This window comes from Pituophis catenifer, unplaced genomic scaffold, assembly GCF_029215685.1.
Source record: "Pituophis catenifer annectens isolate HBS135680 unplaced genomic scaffold, rPitCat1.0.hap2 SCAF_2, whole genome shotgun sequence".
NCBI classification, from domain to species: domain Eukaryota; kingdom Metazoa; phylum Chordata; class Lepidosauria; order Squamata; family Colubridae; genus Pituophis; species Pituophis catenifer.
In genome coordinates, this window is record NW_027256882.1 from 86002201 (window position 1) to 86024873 (window position 22673).

General features: G+C 37.0%; 1 protein-coding gene across 2 annotated transcripts in view; it reads left to right on the forward strand.

Moving 5' to 3' along the window:
- Nucleotides 1–22673, forward strand: part of RASSF1 (Ras association domain family member 1) — a 32797-nt gene that overhangs the window by 6575 nt on the left and 3549 nt on the right. The window contains exons 2-4 of one of the 2 annotated variants that reach the window (XM_070933729.1): nucleotides 6148–6269; nucleotides 20226–20330; nucleotides 20600–20897. In XM_070933729.1, the coding sequence (XP_070789830.1) occupies nucleotides 6148–6269; nucleotides 20226–20330; nucleotides 20600–20897 (525 nt within the window). Of the gene's footprint in view, nucleotides 1–6147; nucleotides 6270–9553; nucleotides 10039–20225; nucleotides 20331–20599; nucleotides 20898–22673 lie in introns of those variants that run through there. The other variant, XM_070933728.1, reaches the window with a different exon arrangement.

A 22673-nucleotide genomic window follows, 5' to 3' on the forward strand; every position in this document is an offset into this window, starting at 1 on the left:
AGATAGAAGGAAGTTATGATCCATGTCTTGTTACAATATGATGAAATAAGTAACAATTCTGTTGCAGTTTTTCAATATGTGAATGGAGAGTTTCATTAATAGAGAACTATTAATACATAAAACCTCTCCTAAGAATAACATAGCATATTGTCTGGTTCTATTTATTTTAAAAAAAGTATGAATATGGACATACTGTCTGGGTCCCTAATTTGCCTATGACCTCTTCCTTTCTCTAGTTTTTTTTTTTGTTGGCCATGCCAACAATAATTGGCCATGCCCCCATACCTTCCATTTTGTGAAAATTGACAAATCTGGTCCTTGATAGTCCCAGCGCCTATAACATATCCTCCAAACATGTCAATAGAACAAGAAGAGCCTGATAGTACAGTGGACTAAAGCACTGTTATTAACATCTGCTGCTTACAATTACTGCAAGTTCAAATCTCACCAGGCTCAAGGTTGACTCAGCCTTCCATCCTTTCAAAGGTAGGTAAAATGAGGACCCAGATTGTGGGGGCAATAAACTGACTTTGTATAAATATACAAAAGTATGAAGGCTATTGCTTAACACATTATAAGCCGCCCTGAGTCTCTGGAGAAGGGCGGCATATAAATTAAAGCAAAAAAAATAGGTGGGGGAAGGAGGGAGGAATTAACTCTGATATAATTGTATGATCTGGTTTATGCACTTTTCTAAACTGTATTTGCAACATGTGTAAGTATTGGTTGATGCTGACTTACCTTTATTGGCCTCAACTTTCTAGCAGCCAAGTAAAAGGTAATCACATGTTCTTTAAAATGTATCTGTATTCACTAGCAGGAATTTTATTCTGAGCCTGTCATTTTTCAGGATGTTTGCTTTGTGTAGTCTGAACTTTATCCTGATTCCACCCCCCCCCCCGACTTCCTTCCCTAGTCATATGGGAAATCATTTTCTGTCTCTGGTGCACTACTATGTAGATTTATATCTCACATATATATACAGAGTAATATTGTTTTGCAGAATCAAAGACAGTGTTTACATTGTGAGTAAAGTGCCTTGATGATATAGTCACCTCTAATATAAGATTTTTATCCCATTGCTCGTTTGTGTAGTTAGTAGGGCATAGTCCAGTATAAAATGTACTCAGCATACCAATTATGACATTTACCACATTGAAAAAAGAGTGTATGCAAGTTCCTCTGATGTGGTGGATGATGGGATTAAGTCATGTAATATCACTGGCAGAGAACATACAGTACCCACCAGACTCTTTGTTATGTTTGTTGCAAGAGAGAAATACAGTTACTCATATGGAAGTGATGTAATTTTTCCATATATCCAATTAAGTAAAGTAGATATTAACTCAAGACTATTTTCTTGTGTTGTAAAATCAACAGATGTAAATAAGTCATTAGGGGATATCTGTTTTTTAAAAGACAGTGTGACTAATCAGGCCCATGTTAATTGAATTCAACTTTTTATTCCTTCAGTATCCAACCAGATTTTTCTGGAGAATGTATAACTAGCCTAGAGTCACAATATCACCCTCTCATATCATTCATATTCCTCAGCAACTAACATTGACAGTCAAACTATCTTTGATACTAATATAATAAGTATCATGACATGATATTGATAGCTTTATCCTTTATTAATTTGTCTACAGGTAATTGTCTAGACAGCATTGTGCCCATTAGCCATTTTTATAAAATATGTATTGTGTGGCAAGCCAAATATCATGAGTGTGATAGCATATTTATAATTTGAAGTATAAGCTTTTATGAGCTGCTGCTCACTTTATCAGATGCATGCAGTGGCTTGACTAATGTATTAATATTTCCTCTATACTTGGAGCTCTAAGGCCTATGAATTTAATTTGAGTTAGGACTCGGCAAGGAATATATATGCCACTTCTTTTTATAACTAAAATTTATTCTGCATATTAAACAAATGAAACAATAGTACGATGTTATAATTTTATCAAAATTGTTTCATTAGAAATAAAAACAATTGAATTTAGAAAGTTTTTGTAGAAATGATTAGCTTCCCTAGTTTTGCATAATTCCTGAAATTCCTTAATTTTTCTCTCCAGGAGCTATTCATCTTTACTCTATATAACAGTAACTATAGAAAAACCATAACGTGTACGAGCAGGAAATTGCGAATGGATTCAGCATGCTCATAACCAATTTATAAGGTTTTGTTGTGGTGAAAAATTGGAGGAAAGAGTGCTTCATACATTGCCTTGAGCTGTTGAAGAAACTATGGGATATAAATCTAACAACCAAGCCATCTGAACATCCTACTGAAGAGTCCGCTAGGTCTTTAAAAAATGATTTTTTTGGGGGTTGGATTAGCTAGTTTGAAATTATCAGAACCATACACATTTTAAAATCTAAGCCCATTGATTTTGTAATATTGGATACTCCAATTAAAAGCAAAGTAGAAGATTTTGGCTTAGAACAACCGAGCCAACAGTTTAACATAGATTCAGATTAGAATGTAGTATAATCTAGATATATGAAATACCACAGCAGGTGGCAGCACCTAGCTGACCCTGTTATAACCTGTGGGTCTTAATAGGCCAGGTTATTTTTTTTTAAAGGAGCCTTTGTACACAAGACATTCATATACAAGCAAATGAATGTAATTGGATAAAATTCTACATTTTAATGGTAGTAATTTTATTCATAATGCAGTTATAAATCCAGTAAAGGTATAGAATAAAACTACAATTGATACATTAATTAGATACATAGAAAACTGACGGTAAAAAAAGACCTGGTGGCTCACCAAGTCTGCCCTTTGAATTTTGTGTTTTATTTTGTTTTGTTTATTTTTGTTGGATGATGAACAAGTTTACCCCAAGCATGTTTAAACTCAGTTACTGATGATTGACCCACAATCTCCAGAGGAAGTTGTTTCCAAGTTTCCACTATTCTTTCTGTGAAGTAATTCTTTCTAACATTATTTTTGAACTTTCCTCCTGTCAGTTTGAGGTCATGCCCTGTGTTCTTGATTAATTAATTATAACAGAAATAAAATAAGAAACCTCTAAATTAAAGTGTTCATGACATATAATATTATTAATCACTGTACATTCAAAGTATTCAAAGAAAAATAAGTATTTGTTTATTTTACAGCAACTTCACAGGAGCCAATGTAAAAGAAGCAATTTAAGACTTTTTAAAAAAACTTTAAGCACTGTAATCAAATTTTAAGTGTAATCCTGGCAGGAATCTATTGCAGTGAAATGGAGCTCCTAAGTGTAAAAGTGGCTATTCTAGTATGTAATAGATTCAAATGACCCTGGCATAATCCTGGGACAAAACCACAGGTATCATCAGCACAAGGTTTTTCCAATAACCAGTGTGCATATATCCAGGGTGCACTCAGTCAACACCATCAATTTGTAGTGGTATCTTTCTTAAAATCCCAATTTAACAAATGCAATTTTAAAAGGTAGGGGCATAGTAAGAAAGATACAGAATAGGACTACTCTGGACGTGAAGCAAAGGATGGAACAAAGTCTTGGAACCCAGCCAACAGGCTGCTATAATAATTCAAGTGTGACGCAAACAGGGTACAAACCAAGACCTTGACTCTCTTAGTAGTGAAAAACCACCGGATTCTGCATTCATTCTGTAAAAATAACAGAATTTCATATTTTTTCACCATTTTTTCTGAATCCATATGGAAAAGTATGGATAATATATTTCTGGGGCAGCTTTGGAGAATGGAAGGAGAAGGAACAGTATCATGATGATTCTCTTTCTCTCTCCATGGTCGATGCCAATTCGTGTTGGGTTGGGGAGAGGTCAAGCACAAGCCCCTTTTGAATGGGCTCTCAGCACTTTAGACTCTCCTGGCTCCTATTTAATATCTACACGAAGCCATTGAGTGAAGTGATTAAGAGCGTAAGGTGCACTATCATCACTGTGCTGCTAGTATCCAATTGTACTTATCCATCTTGGGCTGACCAAACAATGGCTGAGAATCTGGAAGGGGGACAACAGGCCTCGACTCAAGCACAGAAAGATGAGTTACTATGGTTTTTAAGTCCCCTTGTTCCAGACATTTTTCATCTTTGGTTGTGACTGTGGGTGCATTTCCCAGTCAGAACTGGTGTGCAATTCGGAAGTCCACCTAGATTCACTGCTCCTGCTCAAAGAGCAGATGGCAGCTACAGCTAGGAAGGTCTTTGCTCATGTTGGGCCCAGACTGCACCCATTCTTGGACTGGGAGGCCTTGCTAATGGAGAGTCATATCTCAGTCATTTTTCATTTGGATTAATGTAATGTACAATACTGCACATGGGGCTATCCTTTAAGAGCATTTAGATGCAGTAGAGCAGCACAGCAATTCTTGCTATTTTTTGTTATGATCATATAACAACATTGCTCTTCATGCTGCACACAAGTTGCTGATTATCATCTCTAAATCCCTAAATAGCATAGGGCAGATTATTTGGGAGACTGCTTCTCTTTCATTATTTCTGCTCACCCCATGAGATCTAACAGAGAGGATGTTCCATGCCCTTTCCATCAAACAGTGTCCTTTTGTTGGATACCAGAGTTGTTCCTTTTTGGTGGCAGCACCAGCTTTATATAGTACCTGTTTTTCCAGGCCTTTGGGTGACAAGGTTCGGTGAACTCTACTGCTGGTGGGTTTTTTTTTGAGTTTTATTATTTTATTTTGGGGATCAGGGATTTCATTTGTGATTTTTAATTTCCATATGCCATCCATAGGCACTTTTGTGAGGTGATTGGCACTATAAATTATTTAAATAAATAAAATTAATTAAAGGTCTTAAAGATAGCCTATTGTTGATTTGGACTCCTAAACTCCTCACAGCTGGGCAGATCTGTAACACACAGATCTGAAACTCAAAGTGAAAAACAGGAAGAGATGAGACAAGATGACCAGGGTGAAACAGAATAGCCTCTATTTTATCTATGTTCAATCTAACACATACAATCCTGTGTATGAACAGAAAACTATGCCACATTGTGTCATACAGAGTAAGAACATCTGGAAAGTGTCAACGTATATGTGGTGGTGGTTAAATTTAGAATACAAAACCAGAGAGCCAGAGAGTCTATAAAGAGAATACTAAAGGACCCGATAACAAAGCTCAAGAAACTAGAAATAACCCTAGAAATAAAATGAGATATTCTGAAACATCCTTTTTTAAACACTTAATTTTCACATTTGTGAACATTTTTCATCTAACTGACTTCTTAAAACACCTGCTATGCATGAGTTTCTTTCAGCTTGTTTTCACAAGTATTGTCAATTTTTTTTCCTGAAGGTATTGATATTTCCTCATAATAGAAGATATCTCATAAGTTCATAGGCAGAAAACTATGTAAAAATGACATCATGAGGTAAATTCTGCCCTTATATTCTTGAATACCAATGTCTGATCATAGATTTTTCTATCATTATATAACCTGTCTCTCCACCCCAAAATTAACTGTGAACAAGTCTGAACTAGTCAGTTTATAAAGGATGTTGCAAACCATCATATAAAGAGCATAGAAAAACTGAAGAAAATTAAACAAGTACATTTTGATGTTTGACTGCAGTCCATTCTGGCCGGTCTAAGATACAAGCACAAACTACTTGGAAGGTACATATTGAGGGAAAAAAGCAATCAACGAAGGCATTTTCTCTGTTGAGGATGGCACTGTGCCCCAGCACCATATGATTGGCATTAGACATTCCTTTCAAATGAGCATATCTCCCATGCAGCAGTTACAGTTCAATAAGCAGTCTCCTTCTTTAAAAATAAGGCTTTTATCTTTACAGGCAGCAAAGCAGCTGTCAAAGAAAGGTGATGCACTGGGATACAGAAGCTCTTTCAGGCCTTTCATTTAAAGCATGGGAGATCTCAATCTTTATTTGGCCTGCTATTTTTCTGCCAATAATTGTCAATGGCTGTGCCCCAGAGATTAGGCCTGCATGACACAAAAATATGAAAGTTGAAATGAAAATTCTAAAGATTATTAAAAGAAAATGTTCATTAAAATTCCGGGGTGAAAATATGAGTGAATGATCAAAGGGTATCTTTGAAGTTACATGAACTGCCTGATTGCTTGTTTGTGACATTTCTTCTCTACCTTATTTTGTCCCTTTAACTTGTTTTTTTAAATTTTCCATAGACTGCAAGTTCATCTGTCACTACCGATGCCGTGCTCTAATCCGACTTGATTGCAGGGGTCCCAGATATAAAAATGAGCAGGATGAAGGCAATGAGCAGACAATAGAAAAAGACACTAATGTGGTAAGAAACAGTTTTAAATAATAATGCAACAGAAGGAGGAGGTTGCATGGTAATATTGGAATGGCAAGGAAAATTCCAAAATGAAGCAAAAGATCCAAGAATCCATCTTAATATTTTCTAGACAAAGGATTTCACACAGCAAGTGAATTTAGAAGAAATCCTTTGTCTAGAAAATTGTCTAGTGAACTAGAAAAGTTCACTAAGAGCCACCACTAGACCAAATGGGTCTGTAGTCAACATAAAGTGAATATATATTGCACTAGGTGGTCTCTAGTACTGCTGGTCATAGTGTCTGGGGCTGCTGGGATTGCTAGTTTTACAACATCACAAATTACACCTGATTTATAAGCATTTATGAACATTCCCAGTAATAAGCTTAGTAATATCATTCCAGAAAAGTGGGGGGACGGGACTATCCTTTAGATGACTGTCAATAATCCAATTTTCCTCTCCGAATTTTCCTAAAACAGACGGGAAAGCTTTATTGCACTCACAAGCAATAATATTCTATTTTCAATACAATATGAGACTTGGCAGAAGGCAAACAAGATCATAAATGTGTCAATGTGGTTTTGGAAGATTGAATTTCATCTTGTAATGGTGCTTCTGCTCTCTACAGCTGGAGCTTGATGCTGCCAAAATGACCCTGGGGTCAGGATTTGCAAAAAACAAGCACCTAGATAGGCAATACCCCATCAGATCAGCTGGAAAGGTTCACTGCAATTAACACTTTGCCATCTAATGGAGCTATAGAACCATACCACTTAGCAACATCACTCATACTCTGTTCCCAGAGGAGAACAGATTATCTAGCATCCCTTACAAAATATATATCCAATGCTCTTCTATTTCTGTTATGCACTGCTGTATAATTTAAGTTACTGTACTACTTAAAAGTCTAGCTGGCTTGGTCTCTTTCCCTTTTAGTACTGCTTTACTCAGATTTGTTTGGGGAACACTGCCATTTCAGAATGCAGGTTTGAAATTGCTTTTTTAAAATTCTCCTCCTTTTAAAGAACACTGTCATAGCAGGCAAGAGGTGTTAGATTTTTGCTCTTGCATTACTATTATACAATTATAGCATAAGGAGTATTCGTACATGCTATCAATGCCTGCAGTCTGAAATAATGATCCCTCTTCTTTCTTGCCTTAAAATTGAGACAAGTAGTCCTTGATTTATGACCATTCAAAGTTACAATGGACCTCCCCAAGGCTACTAACAATCAGGATTGCAATTGGGGCAGTTGGCAACCGGCCCGCATTTACAGCCATTTGTAGTATCCTATAGTTATAGGACTGCAATTTACAACACTTATTGCCAGAAACTAACATTTACTTCTTTGATTTTAAAAAATGCCTATTGTGGATAATGGATTTGCTTAATGACCACATTTGTTTAACAACTGCCACAAAAAGAAGTTAAAAAATCAGGTGTGGTCACATGGTATCCACTTAACAACTGGCACAACTCATAACCCTAATTCTGGTGTCAATTAGTCTTACGGTAAAGACTACCTGTATTCAGTTTTGTGGTTTGTTAGTTGTAATCCAACCAACTCTTCCTGTCTTGGCTCTTATTATCATAGTGGTTGAGGTGCTGGCTTAGAAACCAAAAGATTATGAATTCCAAGCCTCCCTTAGGCATGAAAGTCAGCAGGGTAACTCTGGACCAGTCACACTTGGCCCAACCTACCTCACAGGATTGTTGTGGGGAAAAATAGACAGGAATATTAGGAATATTGTTTGCCACATTGAGTTATATATATAAAAAGAGTGGCATAAAAAATCTAGTAATAAAATAGCAAAATTTCCACTATGCAGTGGAAAGCATGAAATTGATGTAGGATTACAATACCATCCATCCATTTATATGCTATTAAAACTATTGTTCATGTAACTTTTTAACTGGGCAAAATAGTACATGATAGGATAATTTTTCAACCAAGGTACCTCCAATGGCTTAATTTACAGAATGAGTCCAAAATCTGGGACCCAGGACTCCCATTGAATTGAAATTTAGTAACTTGTATGAAACATTTTAAAAGGGACGCGTTGGCTCGGTGGCTAAGATGCTGAGCTTGTCGATCGAAAAGTCGGCAGTCCAGCGGTTCGAATCCCTAGTGCCACGTAACGGGGTGATCTCCCGTTACTTGTCCCAGCTTCTGCCAACCTAGCAGTTTGAAAGTACATAAAAAATGCAAGTAGAAAAATAGGGACCACCTTTGGTGGGAAGGTAACAGCGTTCCGTGCACCTTGGCATTTAGTCATGCTGGCCACATGACCACGGAGACGTCTTCGGACAGCGCTGGCTCTTCGGCTTTGAAATGGAGATGAGCACTGCCCCCTAGAGTCAGGAACGACTAGCACAAATGTGAGAGGAGAACCTTTACTTTTACCTATGAAACATTTTATGACATAAGATTATAAAAGTTTATGACATAGTACAAAATATCCTAAAACATTTCTTATGCCGATGATTCTGGTTCAGCATGGGCTAGTTTCAAGGCAGGCACAGCTCTGAAGGCATTGAAGAATCTGGTAAGGAAATATCTCTTGAAAGGATAACCCAAGCGGTCACGGGTAGTCTAATAAGTATTAAATATGTATATATTGCAGCAACAGTGCTAGTTCATCTTCCTCTTATTACAGAAAAACAGCCAAAGATTTGTGTATTATTACAGCTCTCTAGGAGGTACTGCAAAAATTTCTACTTTTCTTTTTGAGTTTCCTTCTGAATTCTACTTTTCCTTTCTAGTTTCCTTCTGAATCCTACAGTTGGTAGACCAAAAAAAAAAATTGCCCTACGGCTCTGATTCTTGTTCCTAGCGAGCAGAAAGGAAAATCAATTCGGTTAAAGAAAACAAGCAAGATTAATTTTGTTATTCCTCAAGCGTGCTGCCGACCATCGGAAAGGGAAGAGGGGTGGGAGGGGCGCGGAGGAAAAATGACTCCTATTCCGGGAGGGCTGGAAAAAACGCGCTGAAGACAAAAGCCAGCAAAAGCCGTGACGCCAACTCGCGCGCTGGCTACTTGGACGATGAAATCACCCCCCCCAGCCGCCCTCATAAGCAGGAAACGGGCGGGGCTCCTGGCCTGAGAAGCAGCAGCAGACGGGCTCTCTTACTCGTCCAATCAGCAGGCGGGCGCGGCCGCTGTCTACTTTTCAATCCCAACGGCTGCAGGCGGGCGTGCAAAAAAGAGGCGGAGCTTCCTTCGCCGCCGGCTCCTCCTCCTCCTCCGTCCCAAGCTTGTGGCAGAGGGCGAGCGGGAGCGTCGGTTTGAGCCAGCCGGGGTCGAAAGGGGGAAGCCGCAGAGACTCACTCAAGCCTTGGCGGGGTCGATTCAAAGGGGCTCCTTTTAATCCCCCAGTGCCGAGAGGAAGAGGAGAATCAATTTTCCCGGGGCTCGAGTTCTCGGGAGTTTTAATTGTTCGTGGCGTGGCGGAATTTTGTGAGTTGATCGTAGCTCCGGCAGGGGACAAAGGGAGGCGGCGAGTCAGTGGGGTCGAATAGGAGCCTCTTGAGGAGCAGCGGCGGTGCGAAAAGAAGCTCCCTGTCCAGCCGTGCCCAGTTGCCGCTCTTCCTCCACCGGCGAAGTAGATTAATTATAGGGCATGAGGGAAAGTGAGGAGGCGGCCACTCCGTCCTTCGAGATGACTTGGAGCAGCACGACGAGCAGCGGCTACTGCAGCCAGGAAGACTCGGACTCCGAGCTGGAGCAGTACTTCACGGCCCGCACCTCGTTTATCCGCAAACCCCACAAGGAAAAGGTGAAAGACTCGCACGCTGCCATCCTCCCCCCCCCTCTCTCTATTTCCAAATGTGGCTTTTCTCCCAGCCGGGAATCTCCGGGAAAGCTGGTGGTTTACAGTGTGTGTTGCTCTAGCTATCCGTTACAGTCTGTAGTTTGCGGTGAAGAGAATCGAGCAACACCTGGATCTTGTTTTAGCTTGTAGGGTGGATAATTTCTAGAGTATTACATTTCTTACTGGCTTATTTATATTCTTTGCCTGTAATGTGGCATATTCAGTTAAAAGGACTTTGCCGATCCTGATTCCCCCCCCATCCACCTAATCTAATTTATCCACAAAATGACTTTTGTGCTGTACAGCACAATATAATAGCATATAATATAATATAATATAATTATAACAGCACAATATAATAGCATATAATATAATATAATAATAAATATAATATAATATAACTTTATTGTCATTGTATGTGTATACACAGTATATCCATACAACACAATATTAGACAACAGTTGCTCTCTAAAACCAGTAGCTGAATCCAACCATGTTTCTTTAAAGGTATTTTATTTTATGGCTTGAATATCTGCATTACACTCAATCAGTTATTTGTTTAACCATGCTATAATATGCATATGTAATAGCCATGGAGTGCCTGTATGTGTTTATTTGCTTTCGCCTAGTATCTGCTAGTTGGATGAACTTACCTTTTTCTATTCTTTGAATGGAAACATATATTTGTTTCCTATCCTGTAAGTTACATGCGCAGCAGTAAATTTAGGGAATCTTATTCTGTATCTTAGTTTGGTCTGCATGTTTTTGCTTTTCTATATGCTAATACAGTTATTCTGATCTTTCATATGATATCAATAGTAGGAAAAAGGAAACTAAAAGTCATGAAGATAAGGAACTATGCTTCAATAATAAATCAGTACTGTACTTATGTAAGGGCTAAATGTAATTATAATTATAGCATGATGCTATAATGTAGTGGTGTAATGATCATTTGTAAAATGTTTTCTGTTAATGGGTTGTTGGTTGATGGAGGACTGGAATGAAGGTACTTTTGATAATGTGATGCCATCAAATGAAGATTAAAAAAATTATTCCTTTAGAGTATTTCTAGCTTATTGGAAAGCAGTTCACAGGTTCTGTAGGCTTTCAGAGATTAATCTCTGTATTCAGATATTAAAATGGTTTGAAAGCTATTGACACTGCCATTTGTAATCTATAGTTGCTGTTTGCATAGTTCTGTTTCGTTTTGTCCTTAAGATTGTAGGGAATACTTTGAAAATATAATGTAGTGGTTTATTTAATTTAGAAGTTTTAGGGAATGTCTTTATAGGATACCATATGTTCACATAATTATAAAGCAGTACATATTCTTGCTGCACTTTCTTTAGGGACATTAACTGGGGCTAAGGGAGACAACACAATAGAGAATGGTTTTTTTGGACTTGGTAGGAAAATATTGTAGAATAATAGCTTTCAAATAATTTTCCTTTGCTATGCTGTTGTGCCACAAAACAAAATATAGTATCTAGTTTACCTAAACAGCCAGCAAAAGCAGTTATGTTACAATTATCTGAATTGAAGGAGTGTTAAAAAAAGATGGCTTATCTTTAATTTGTAATAACCCATGATAAGGTCATCTTCATGTCTTAATGTGTGATACATTAGCTCAATCAGGCTTGTGGTTTAAAATATGTGAACCAAGTCTGAGCTGTTTCCATTATAGTAACTGGAGCCTTCCATATAAGGGAAGATAATGCTCCTTATTTCTGGAGGCAAAAAGTCATTTAATTCTGGCTTAGCTTTCAGCAGATCTCATTGCATTGGCAATCAATAATAGGCAGCAAAATTATCTGTTACAAGACCATAAATCATGGGTAATAGGCACATTCGAAAGACATTTAATTGAAAGATAAAAGACAATCATAATTAAGGAAATATGATAGAGCAGAGTTGCAATACAGCCTGCCTGAATTAACAAAGAGGAAGTTGGTAACACAGTATATAATACCTATTAGTGTTCAGGTCTAGTAGCAAGTCAGGCTTGAGAAGTAGAATTACCAACTCTGAATCCACCAATAAAGCATCTGTAATCAGTGTGATGTTCTCACATGATCTAATGTGCCATATGAGGTTTAATTTTGTAAATCTCCACTAGCATGACTTGTTCCTTTCCAGAAAGAACATGTCTATCTTGTTTGACCTGTACTGGATAGAGGTAATAAATGAGAAGTCTGTGTAATAAGCCTAAAAACTGTAGGCTGACAAAGAGTTTCCCTAATGAGTCTGAAAACTGTAGGCTGACAAAGAACAAGAATGAATGGGATTTTTATTCATGCCCCTATCCCTATTTTTAAGGGTATGGTTGTTAAGATCAAATAATGAATTCTGTTTACCCATCCTGAAAGAGATGAATGGTGTTGGGATACAGAGAATAGCATTCTCTGTAGAAGTCTCTCTCTTGAATAGCTTGCCCCCAAGGATATTTTTCCATAAAATGGTAAAGACAGTTCTTTTTGGAGGAGGGAAAGGGCTTGTCCTTTGGCAGCAAGTTTGCTTGCAGTTTTTATGAATACTTCTGTTATAATTGTTTTATTGTCTACTATTTTTCTGAATATTGTATGGCTCTTTTATTATTTTTTGTAGTATTTATTGTAGGCTGCCTAGAGGTTCAAGAGCCTAGAGGTTCAAGGAGCCTTGGTGGAGCAGCGCACTAAAGTGCTGTTAAGTAGCACTTAGCTGCCAGCTGCCTGCAATTACTGCGAGTTCAAATCACACCAGGCTCAAGGTTGACTCAGCCTTCCATCCTTCCGAGGTAGGTAAAATGAGGACCCGGATTGTGGGGGCAATAAGCTGACTTTGTATAAAAAAGAACACTGCTTGGGGGGGGGCGCGAAAGCCCTACTAAGCAGGTATATACAAAAGTATGAAGGCTATTGTTTAACGCATTGTAAGCTGCCCTGAGTCTCCGGAGAAGGACAGCATATAAATCGAACCAATAAATAAATAAATAAGAAGAGGCAGCATACAAATAATTGTAAGTAAATAGTAGATATGTTAATAACATGCTTCCAAGCATCCCAAATCCAGTGAAATTCATTTGAAATGAAACTCTGGGTAATTTACAATCAAGAAGAAAATCTCATATACACATTAAAACCCATAAGCAATAAAACCAATAGTCAAAATTGTTCTTAGTCCCAATTGCTCCCTTTGTTAACTATTATTGATGATATATGCCAAGTCTGCCTTAGTATATTTTAGGAAGATTTAAAAATATGTCTCTTTTCATGTGTGATATGGAAGTACTGCAAAACTGGCTGAAGTTGATCCTAACTTGCTTTGTGAATGTCTGCTTAATGTCATATTCTGATTGTCACTTCTATCTCATATGAGAAAGGAGTTTCCTAATATTATAAATGAAGGCCTTGGCCTACTATATTATTTCATTTGATATGTCCTAAATATAGTCCAATGGATATTTTACAAATAGCTCCAATGTTGATTTCTGGTAACAGAAATGAATGGGGAGAAGAAATGGTAAAAATTCACCCTGGATTATAAAAAAGGAACCATTTTGCTTAACTCTGAAAATTATCAGAAATGACCCAGATATTTAATGCAGAGTGTAAACAAGTTCCCAGTTGGAAAGAGAAGCAATTACATTGGAGAATGGGTGGGTTTTTTATTATAAGGTGCTGTTGGAAGTGTATTTGACTGAAAGCCATAGTTGCATATACAGTGGTAAGTGGTTTGTTACATGGAAGTGAGAATTATATATGTCTGGAAAAACATTAGAGTAAATGAACTGAGGTATCAATGGGGTGTCTAGCATACACGCGCACACACACACACACACACACACACACACACACACACACACGGGTCAAGAATATATGGTGTTGAATCAATATAGATTTAATACAGATATGAGTGACCAGAAATGCTAGGACTGTCAGTGCTAAGTAATGCAGCCACTTGATATTATACTTTACAATTTCATCACTTAGTGATGGCAATCCTGGTCCCAATTGCCATTATAACATGAGAACTACCTGTATAAAATAAATATATGAAGGAAGAGTGAATAGGTCAGGAGAATTATTTCTATCCTCAAAAAGAAAGAGAAATTTATGGAACAAGAGACAGTGTTTGAAGTGGGCTATTGATGTGATGGAAGCTGAGTGTCGGTTCCAACGGATGCCCTAATTAAATCATGAGTCTCGAGCTCATATTATATCAGATTATATACATAGAAAAGGATGAAGAATGTTCTGAATAATGTTTGTGGAATACACACACACAGAGAGAGCCATCTCCCTAGTGAATAGTGATAAATATATTTCAGTATTTATTTCAAGAATAATAATTGTATTCGCTTTGGCAGCAAATATACTAAAATTGGAACAATACAACTGGCAAGTTCTCTTGAACTAGAAATGGTACTATAGTTTGTAGTTCTCAATCAGTGGCATGAATATCACTTACATTGAGATACAAAAGTAGTTTAGATGTAACACAGTAAATAATAATGCTTTTAAAATAATACCTGTAAAAATGTAAATGTTTTGTCTTTAAAATAATAGCATTTTGTTTCTACTGTATCACAAAACATTCAGATTCTTGGATGGTGATTAGTAAAAGTTCCTGATCAATAAAAAATTCAGAATTATATTCAAAGATTTGAATGTTAATGCTAGTGTAATCACGGAGCATGATTTGCCACTGATTACTGTATTTGAACAAGCTAGATATAAGGGTTGTATATGCTATACAAAATTTACTTAAGTACTATAAGTAGGAGCAGTTAATTCATGCCATATTAACATGGTCAATGAGTATTTTCATAAAAAATTATAGTTATCCATCTTGGGTCCTAGAGGCAGTTCTGTCTCATGTAAACAGGATATCCATGTCCCTGACATGCTGTTCTTGTGGATGGGTGGGATTCTCTATCCTATCCAGGTCATAATTTACTTCATTGTCCCACCCTTATGGATTTCCTCTTGCTCTTTTCCACAGGATGCAACATTTTGCTCATTAAATCAGATTACTGTACTTGAGAAATCCTCTTTACCCTTATATACTCAGCTTCCTGTAAGTTAGTTGTGATTTAGGCTTTAGTGGACTTCTCATACTTCATGAAAATCACTGCAGGGTACTGAGTTTATTAAATGTATTAAAAAGCTAACCGTTCCCTGTTTTCAAGACTGGTTTAATTAATAGGCTTAAAAAAAAGAGCAAAATTGCAAGAAAACACGTGGTTGGCTTTAGTAGCATAAGAATGTCACATTAAGGACATGAGCCAAAACAAAGTTGATTAAATATATAGTGAACCTTTTATATATGAATGGGGACACTCCAATCTACCATCTGGGTGCAGTCTGAAGCACATTTCAGATCCCATACCCTCTCACTTGCAAGAGCTGATGCTCTAGTTGGCTTTTCCTGCACTTTTCCCCTTCAGGAAAGGTGAGGATGGCAGAAGCTTGCAAAATCTGATACTCAAGAACACTGCAAGCGATTGCTCCACTTTAGTACATTCCCTGCTTAAAGACATTAAGTCTTGTTTTCTAAAATCAAAGATGGTTTGATTAGGGGGGGAAATGCAGCAGAAGACAGACATTTAAGCTATTTATTTTCCTACCTGACTGATAATTAGGTTCCACTAGGTGGAATAACTATTCTCCATCCTTCTCACATGTACACATATTTTGGAACTCCTGACTTGAAAGAGGGTTTTTTTTTTTAATTAATTTGCTTATCTAAAAAAATATCCCAGGGCAGTATATGAAGACTATCCTCATGTTCACCTTCTAAAATATTTTCATGATTTTAATTTAAGGATTCACATAAAACAAAAACATATCCTCGGGATGGAAACTGTTCAGATATGTTGATAAAATGGTTGTTCTTAGATGCCACCTGAGAGAGTGCCAGAGAAAGATAGTTTCTCTGCAAAAGTGGTGCTTCTGTTTTCACTCTTTGCATGGCAGAATATTATCCTGAAATCTGTGACACCAAAAATACTTTTTAGGCATAACCAATCTAGATGTTTTTTAACACGGTTCTTCATTCCATTTAATATGGGTGAATTTTTTGGTGATTTTCTTAATAATGATCAGGCTAAGAAAAAGAACCTCTCTCAAATAAACCTTGTTAGTCTATAGTTTTGGCACCTTCTATGTTTACTTTACAAATATAAGGGAATTGGCAATAAACAGATTGATGATAATCCTTTAAAAATACTGGAAATCCTAAAAGATAGACCTCTCGGGAGTCTCGATTACATTATTTTATGCTGCTCTCGTACATTGTAAAACTCTTGTTTCAGTTGGAAAAATGGCATATAATTTTAAGATTGTCAATGTTTTGCTAGTAAATCCTTAAGATATATGTCTTGCTAACAAATTCTTCTTCTTCAGCTCCTCTGTATACACTTCAGCTTGTTTTTTCATTATTTCCAAAATTTTGTATCCCACCTTTCCTCCAAGGAACTTTACGTAATTTTGTATCTCAACAGCTGTGCAGTAAACTAAACTGGTTTGCCTAAAGCCACCTACAAGGATTTTAATTTAGGATTACCACATGCAAATATTGCATTTGAATCTCTTTATCAAACTGATTTAATTATATAGAAATCGTTAAAAAGTTTTTCTGTTGTCTCTTTCATATGTATACAATACAATTTTAAGCATAAAACTATGCATGTCTTGCCTCTGAAGGATTCTATCTGAGGAAATGGGAGCCAATCACATAAATCATTGACTCATGTGCTTACTATTGTGGTGACATAGGAAATGATTTTCAGTAATCCTTAGAGATTTCCGATTGGTTTTTAATGATCTCATCTGGAATTCCCCACAAACTCCCATCCTCCAGTAGAGAATGCCAGCAGGAAAGAAGGCTGATGCAATCAGAAGCAAATAACTGAAAAGCTGGAAAGAGAAACTGTAGGGTTTTGTTACACTTGTAGGCAAAAGTTGTTTTACTTGTGCTGTTCTCTAGCGTGAAAGGTGAACATGGAACCTGAAATGTTCTTGTTAACCTAAAGTGTTAAATTTATAGAATAGAAATTCCTGTATTAAATTCTTAATTTAAAAAGACTTTTAAAAGCTTGTCTACTGAATCTTGTTTTTCTGAGTAATATCTTTTTATAACAATAAAATTATGTATTGTTCAATTATTAGCAAAACAAGGTAGAGTTATTCAGTGGTGACTGACCAAGAGCTTCTCAAGATAGTTGCACCTTGCAACACACAGATTTATTTATCCATCCTGCTATTACAAGATTGTAGTCAGTAGCTGTAGCTATGTATGAGACATCCCATTATCTCAATAAATACAATTTAATCCCCAACAATTAAATACATGATCAATCCCTCCCCCTGATTTAGGGACCAAGGCTTGTCTAAAAAAGGAAGATCTTTATCATCTTGAGTGCAGCTCTTCCATAAGTAGGGACTGCCATAAAATAAATCTTACTTTCTGGTTTATGCTTTTGTCATTTTCTGCCAATGCAGGCCTTAAGTGCTTTGTCTAAGTGTTCTTGCAGGATGGGCTGATTCAGATGGTTCCTTCTGCAGATTGTTCCTCTGCCCAGGAATATATATATATATCATTTCTGCCTACAAGTCCTCACTTAAAGTTGGGACTGGGAAATTTCTTTCATTAAATGACATAGTCATAATGCACAGTGTCACATGACTGCTGCTTAGCCACAGAAAATCTGACACTCCTGGTTATTGTCGTTAAGTGAATCACCATGCGTCATTAAGCAAAGACTTCATATGGTGACCATTTGCAACCTCCTGCCACAGGTCTCATTGACTTTGCTTGCAGGATGCCAGAAAGAGGCATCTTTTGGAAACTTCACAATCACAATGGTCATGGGACTATGCAGTGTCATAATTGTGAGTTGGGTGCCGAGTAACCATGTGACAACAGGGTCTCTGCGACTGATGTGAGTACGAGGACCATTGTAACTAACACTCATTCAGCATTCGTAAGTTTGAGCGGTTGCTGAATGACTAGTTAAACAAGGGCCATCTGTACTTGGGCAAAGAGGGAACTGCCCTCCTCCTCTCCTAAAAGAAATATAATTATTTCACAAATTGAGTGATTAACTTTTATGAATATTGTATGCCTCCATATTGGAACTTTGCTCTCCTTTGATGACTCCCTGCCCCATTATTACAATATTGTGAAAAAATCTTAAGAGATTAATTATCTTGCTTTAAAACAAAACAGCATCTGTTTGTAACAATAATATACAAATGTATTCAGAGACATTGTTTTCCCAATGTCTTGCTATATACAGCAATAACACAAAACAAGACTTAATGTTATAGGCAATGTTCCTATAGCATGCCTTTTGCCATCCCTTTTATGGCACGGTATTAGAGAAATAAGAAAAAAATAATGGTAAGGTAGTAATTAAAACATAAATTTATTTTATAATAGTATAGTCCCAACAAATTTTGCATAAATAAGCCTCTTTAGTTCATGGTTATCTTTACTAAATGCCAGTTTGTAGCTGCTGGGAATTTCAGGTGGTAGCAAGATGCTTTAAATTTCAGGAGTAATTTTAACGATTTCTTCTGGCTTTCTTGTGGTAATAGAACTCTGGCTGGCAGCTTGCTGCATACTAATCATGAGACTAATTAACTTTCATATAATTGGGTTTGGTGTAACATCAAACAAAGGTGTGGTGTGTGATTATTTCAGTTTCTCTTGTTACGCCCAATGATAATACCAAAGGATTTTGTCCTCTGCTTTTTACAGCTGATGCTGGGAAATGTGAGATTGCTTCAAGAACTACAGCTCAGCACAATGAGCTCACTCATGCCTTGAGTGAATAAAAGAATTGGTGGAATAAAACATAGAATAATGACTTCACCTGAAGTTTGGGGGAACTGGGGTTGGGGTTTGGATCTCAATATCATATTTCATTATACTATCCCTCACTATTTATACTATTGTAGTTAACAGCTATATTGTCCAGAGAGGAATGTATACTGGTACTACAAAACGATTGTTTACATGTCTAGATTTCCAAGAGAAGCTTAGATTTTGCCAGAAGCGTTTTTAACAGGGCAGAGCCTTAGTTCATATGCTATTTCCATTGTAAACGGCTTTATTAGCATGTATCTAAACTATATTTTGAATCCAGAAAGTTTCAAAGAACAATTTCAGTATTAACAACAGCTTCTTAGAGATTCAGACATATGTTTATCATTTAAATTCCCCTTTAGATTTCATCTGTAATGGTTATCCTGGTTAAATGAGGCAGGGGAAGCTGTCTGTAGGAAGCCTGAAATAAGATTGTATAAAACTAAGCATTAAAAGCAGCTTTATAACTTTTTAAAATGAAGGTACCGATAAAGGACATTATAGCATGCTCACTAGAAAGTACATATACATGCCTATATTGAGAGGCTCTTATGTATTTCAGCTTTGCCTTGGTAGACATACTCCCTCCTTCCAAAGGTAATAACAAGATTTTTGACTTTACGCAGATTGCTGTAGTAGTTGAAAGCAGTGGTTTACCTCCAAATACATAAACTCAGTGTAAGGGAAAGTATACCTGCTTTCTTCTCTGTAAAGGAAGTTTCCTTGGGCATAGGTGATAACAAAAACAATTGTAAAATGATATTGGAACTTCCGCTTGGAGGAAAGGCCTCTGTTATATAAGAAACAGGAAGAAAAGTTGAAGTGTGTGTATGTATGTATGTATACTTTACCTGTGGGGGGAAAAGGATGTTCCCCATTGATACTGTATAGACAAAGAAGTTTTTGGAGTTCTTTGGTGAATTTCAAGTAAAATATTCTCATTACATTACTAAAATAAAGCGGGATGAGAAAGTCTTACCAAGAAATCTTTCTTTTCAAGAGCTGTGGTGGCGCAGTGGTTAGAATGTAGTACTGCAGAGTAATTCTGCAGACTGCCAGCTGCCTGCAATTTTGCAGTTCGAATCTCACCAAACTCAAGGTTGACTCAGCCTTCTATCCTTCCGAGGTCGATTAAATGACCCGGTTTGTTAGGGCAATATGCTGACTCTGTAAACTGCTTAGAGTGGGCTGTAAAGCACTGTGAAGTCTAAGTGCTATTGCTATTTTTCTCCTCTGCATTTTATTTTTTCTGAGACTGATAGACTAACTAGACTAATCTAAATTTATTGATTCTTCTGCAGGATGAACAGATTGACTGGGAGAAACCCATTCTGTCCCAAGCTGACATTGAACAAAAGATAAAAGAATATAATAGCCAGATAAATAGTAACCTCTTTATGAGTTTGGTAAGTTTCAGAACAACTGTAACTCAAGGCCCCAATTATATTTCTACATCTCGGCAAGAGAGCCCTGTGTCTTCCCTTAATCACTAACTTAGTCATTTAAAATATGAACATTGAAATTATTTCATAGTTATAATTCCTAGCTGTTTTTAGCAAACAAAATAAAAATTCCATTCAAATCTTTTCTTCCCAAATGTTGCACCTATGACTTTCTTCGAGATAATTTTTTGCTGGCTTCTTTGCGCAACTCAGCTGTTCTTCTACTCCTGCAGAGTAAAGATGGGTCCTATACTGGCTTCATTAAGGTACAACTAAAGCTGATCCGTCCTGTGTCAGTACCTGCCAATAAGAAAGCACCCTCAATCCAGGACACTAGGAAGAGTTCTGTGCGCAACCAGTCTGTAAAACGCCGAACTTCATTCTACTTACCAAAGGATACAATCAAGCATCTGCATATAATTTCTCGTACACGGGCCAGTGAAGTCATTGAAGCCCTGCTCAAGAAATTCATGGTTGTTGACAATCCCCGCAAATTTGCCCTCTTTGAGAGAACAGAAAAAGATGACCAAGGTATTCGATCTTTCCTTTTGAATTTCTTGAAAAAAACTAACATGTAACTCATTGTAAATTGGATATATCTTAAGGACCATACTGACCAGGGAAGTTGCTTGGTCAGTACACAAATGCAGTGAGAGGATGCATAAGAAGTCAAGGGCCCATGGAACCAAAACGAATCCTTCTGTGTTACAGCCCTCACCTTCTGGAATGCTTCCCCACATGAAGGTAGACATAGCAGCCTCCTTATGGGACTTCCCCAAGACTGTTAAGCTTATTCTTCTTCTTCTTTTTTTTTTTTTTATTGAAAGTTTTCAATTACAAATTTTTCCCCCTTTTCCCCCCCCTAACCCCCCCTCACCACCCCATCCCCCCTGTGACTTCTTCAAAATAAAAACCTAGTACATAACAGATTATATAATATTTTACCATCCCCTTACTTCCCCCTCCAAATACTGACCCTTACTTCTAGTGATATTATTAATATTATTACTTCCCCCTCTTACCAAACACTTCAAAATAACATTCCATTATAACACTGTATGATAACTTCTGATTTAACACAGTAATATTATTATAACTCCCAATTTATCGATAGTCTGCCCTTTTTTTCCCCCTTCCCCATACTTATGTCTGTATATTAATATAACATTTCAAAACAACCTTCCACTTTAAAACTATATAATAAATCCTACTTTAACATTTAATCTTCTGCGTATATTAATATAACATTTCAAAGCAGCCTTCCCCATGAATTCTAGTTTTACATTTATTCTACTCTATCCATTTCCTCCACTCCCATATATATGTCTCTTAAGCATCCCTTTTTTTAATCTATACAATCAATACACTAACCTGTCTCCACCCACTTTCCTACAAGATTACCATGCACAACAATTCTTAATATCTTTATTCTTCTGCCCATCCTACTAAAAAATATTCCCTTATATAAACAAAATCAATGACTTTAAACTTATAATCCATATAATATCTTCTTTGATGTCTTTCCACTGGATTGCTGACTCCATCATCCGGACTAGGGTAACATAACATCCCAGTTGCAACAGAGTATTCAAAATCCTCAGTTATCATCTGCCCCCATCAGTAATGAATATCTTCACATATATATAAAAAAAAGAAAACAACCACCCGAGTGACTTTATAATTGTAATCCATATCTGTAATAGTGGCTTTCTCCAGGATTATTAATTCCCATTCTCATAATGGGGTAACATCCAGATCTTCTGCATGCCCCAGCATAACTCTCTTGCCTTATAGCTCAACATAAATATAATACGTTAATCAATAAAAAAAAAAACCCCAAAAAATAGATAATTCCAATCCAACAATTCATAGGCCCTTTTCACATCCCAAAATTACAGCATTGCAGAGGTCTGTCACTCTCCTCAGGATGATATCAACCACTACTTCGCCTCATCCATCTTTTCATATATTCAGTCATGTATTTTTTCAAAGTAACTGGCTTTACTGTTGCTTAGTTTAGAAATTTTTATTTTTATGAGACCTGTTTCTTTTTTTCCTTTCTTTTTGTGGGTTGGCTCTCCATCCTGATTTCCTTCCTGCCAGTTGTGTATCAACTGGTCGATTTTCATTCTGTTTTATAACTTGATCCTGTTGGTTTTGTTTGTCGGAAAATCACAAAAGATGATCACATGACTCAGGGATACTGTAACCATCATAAATATGAGTCAGTTGCCAAGCATCTGAATGTTAATCAGGTGACCACAGGGATGTTGCAAGGGTCTTAAGTGTGAAAAATGGTCATAAGTC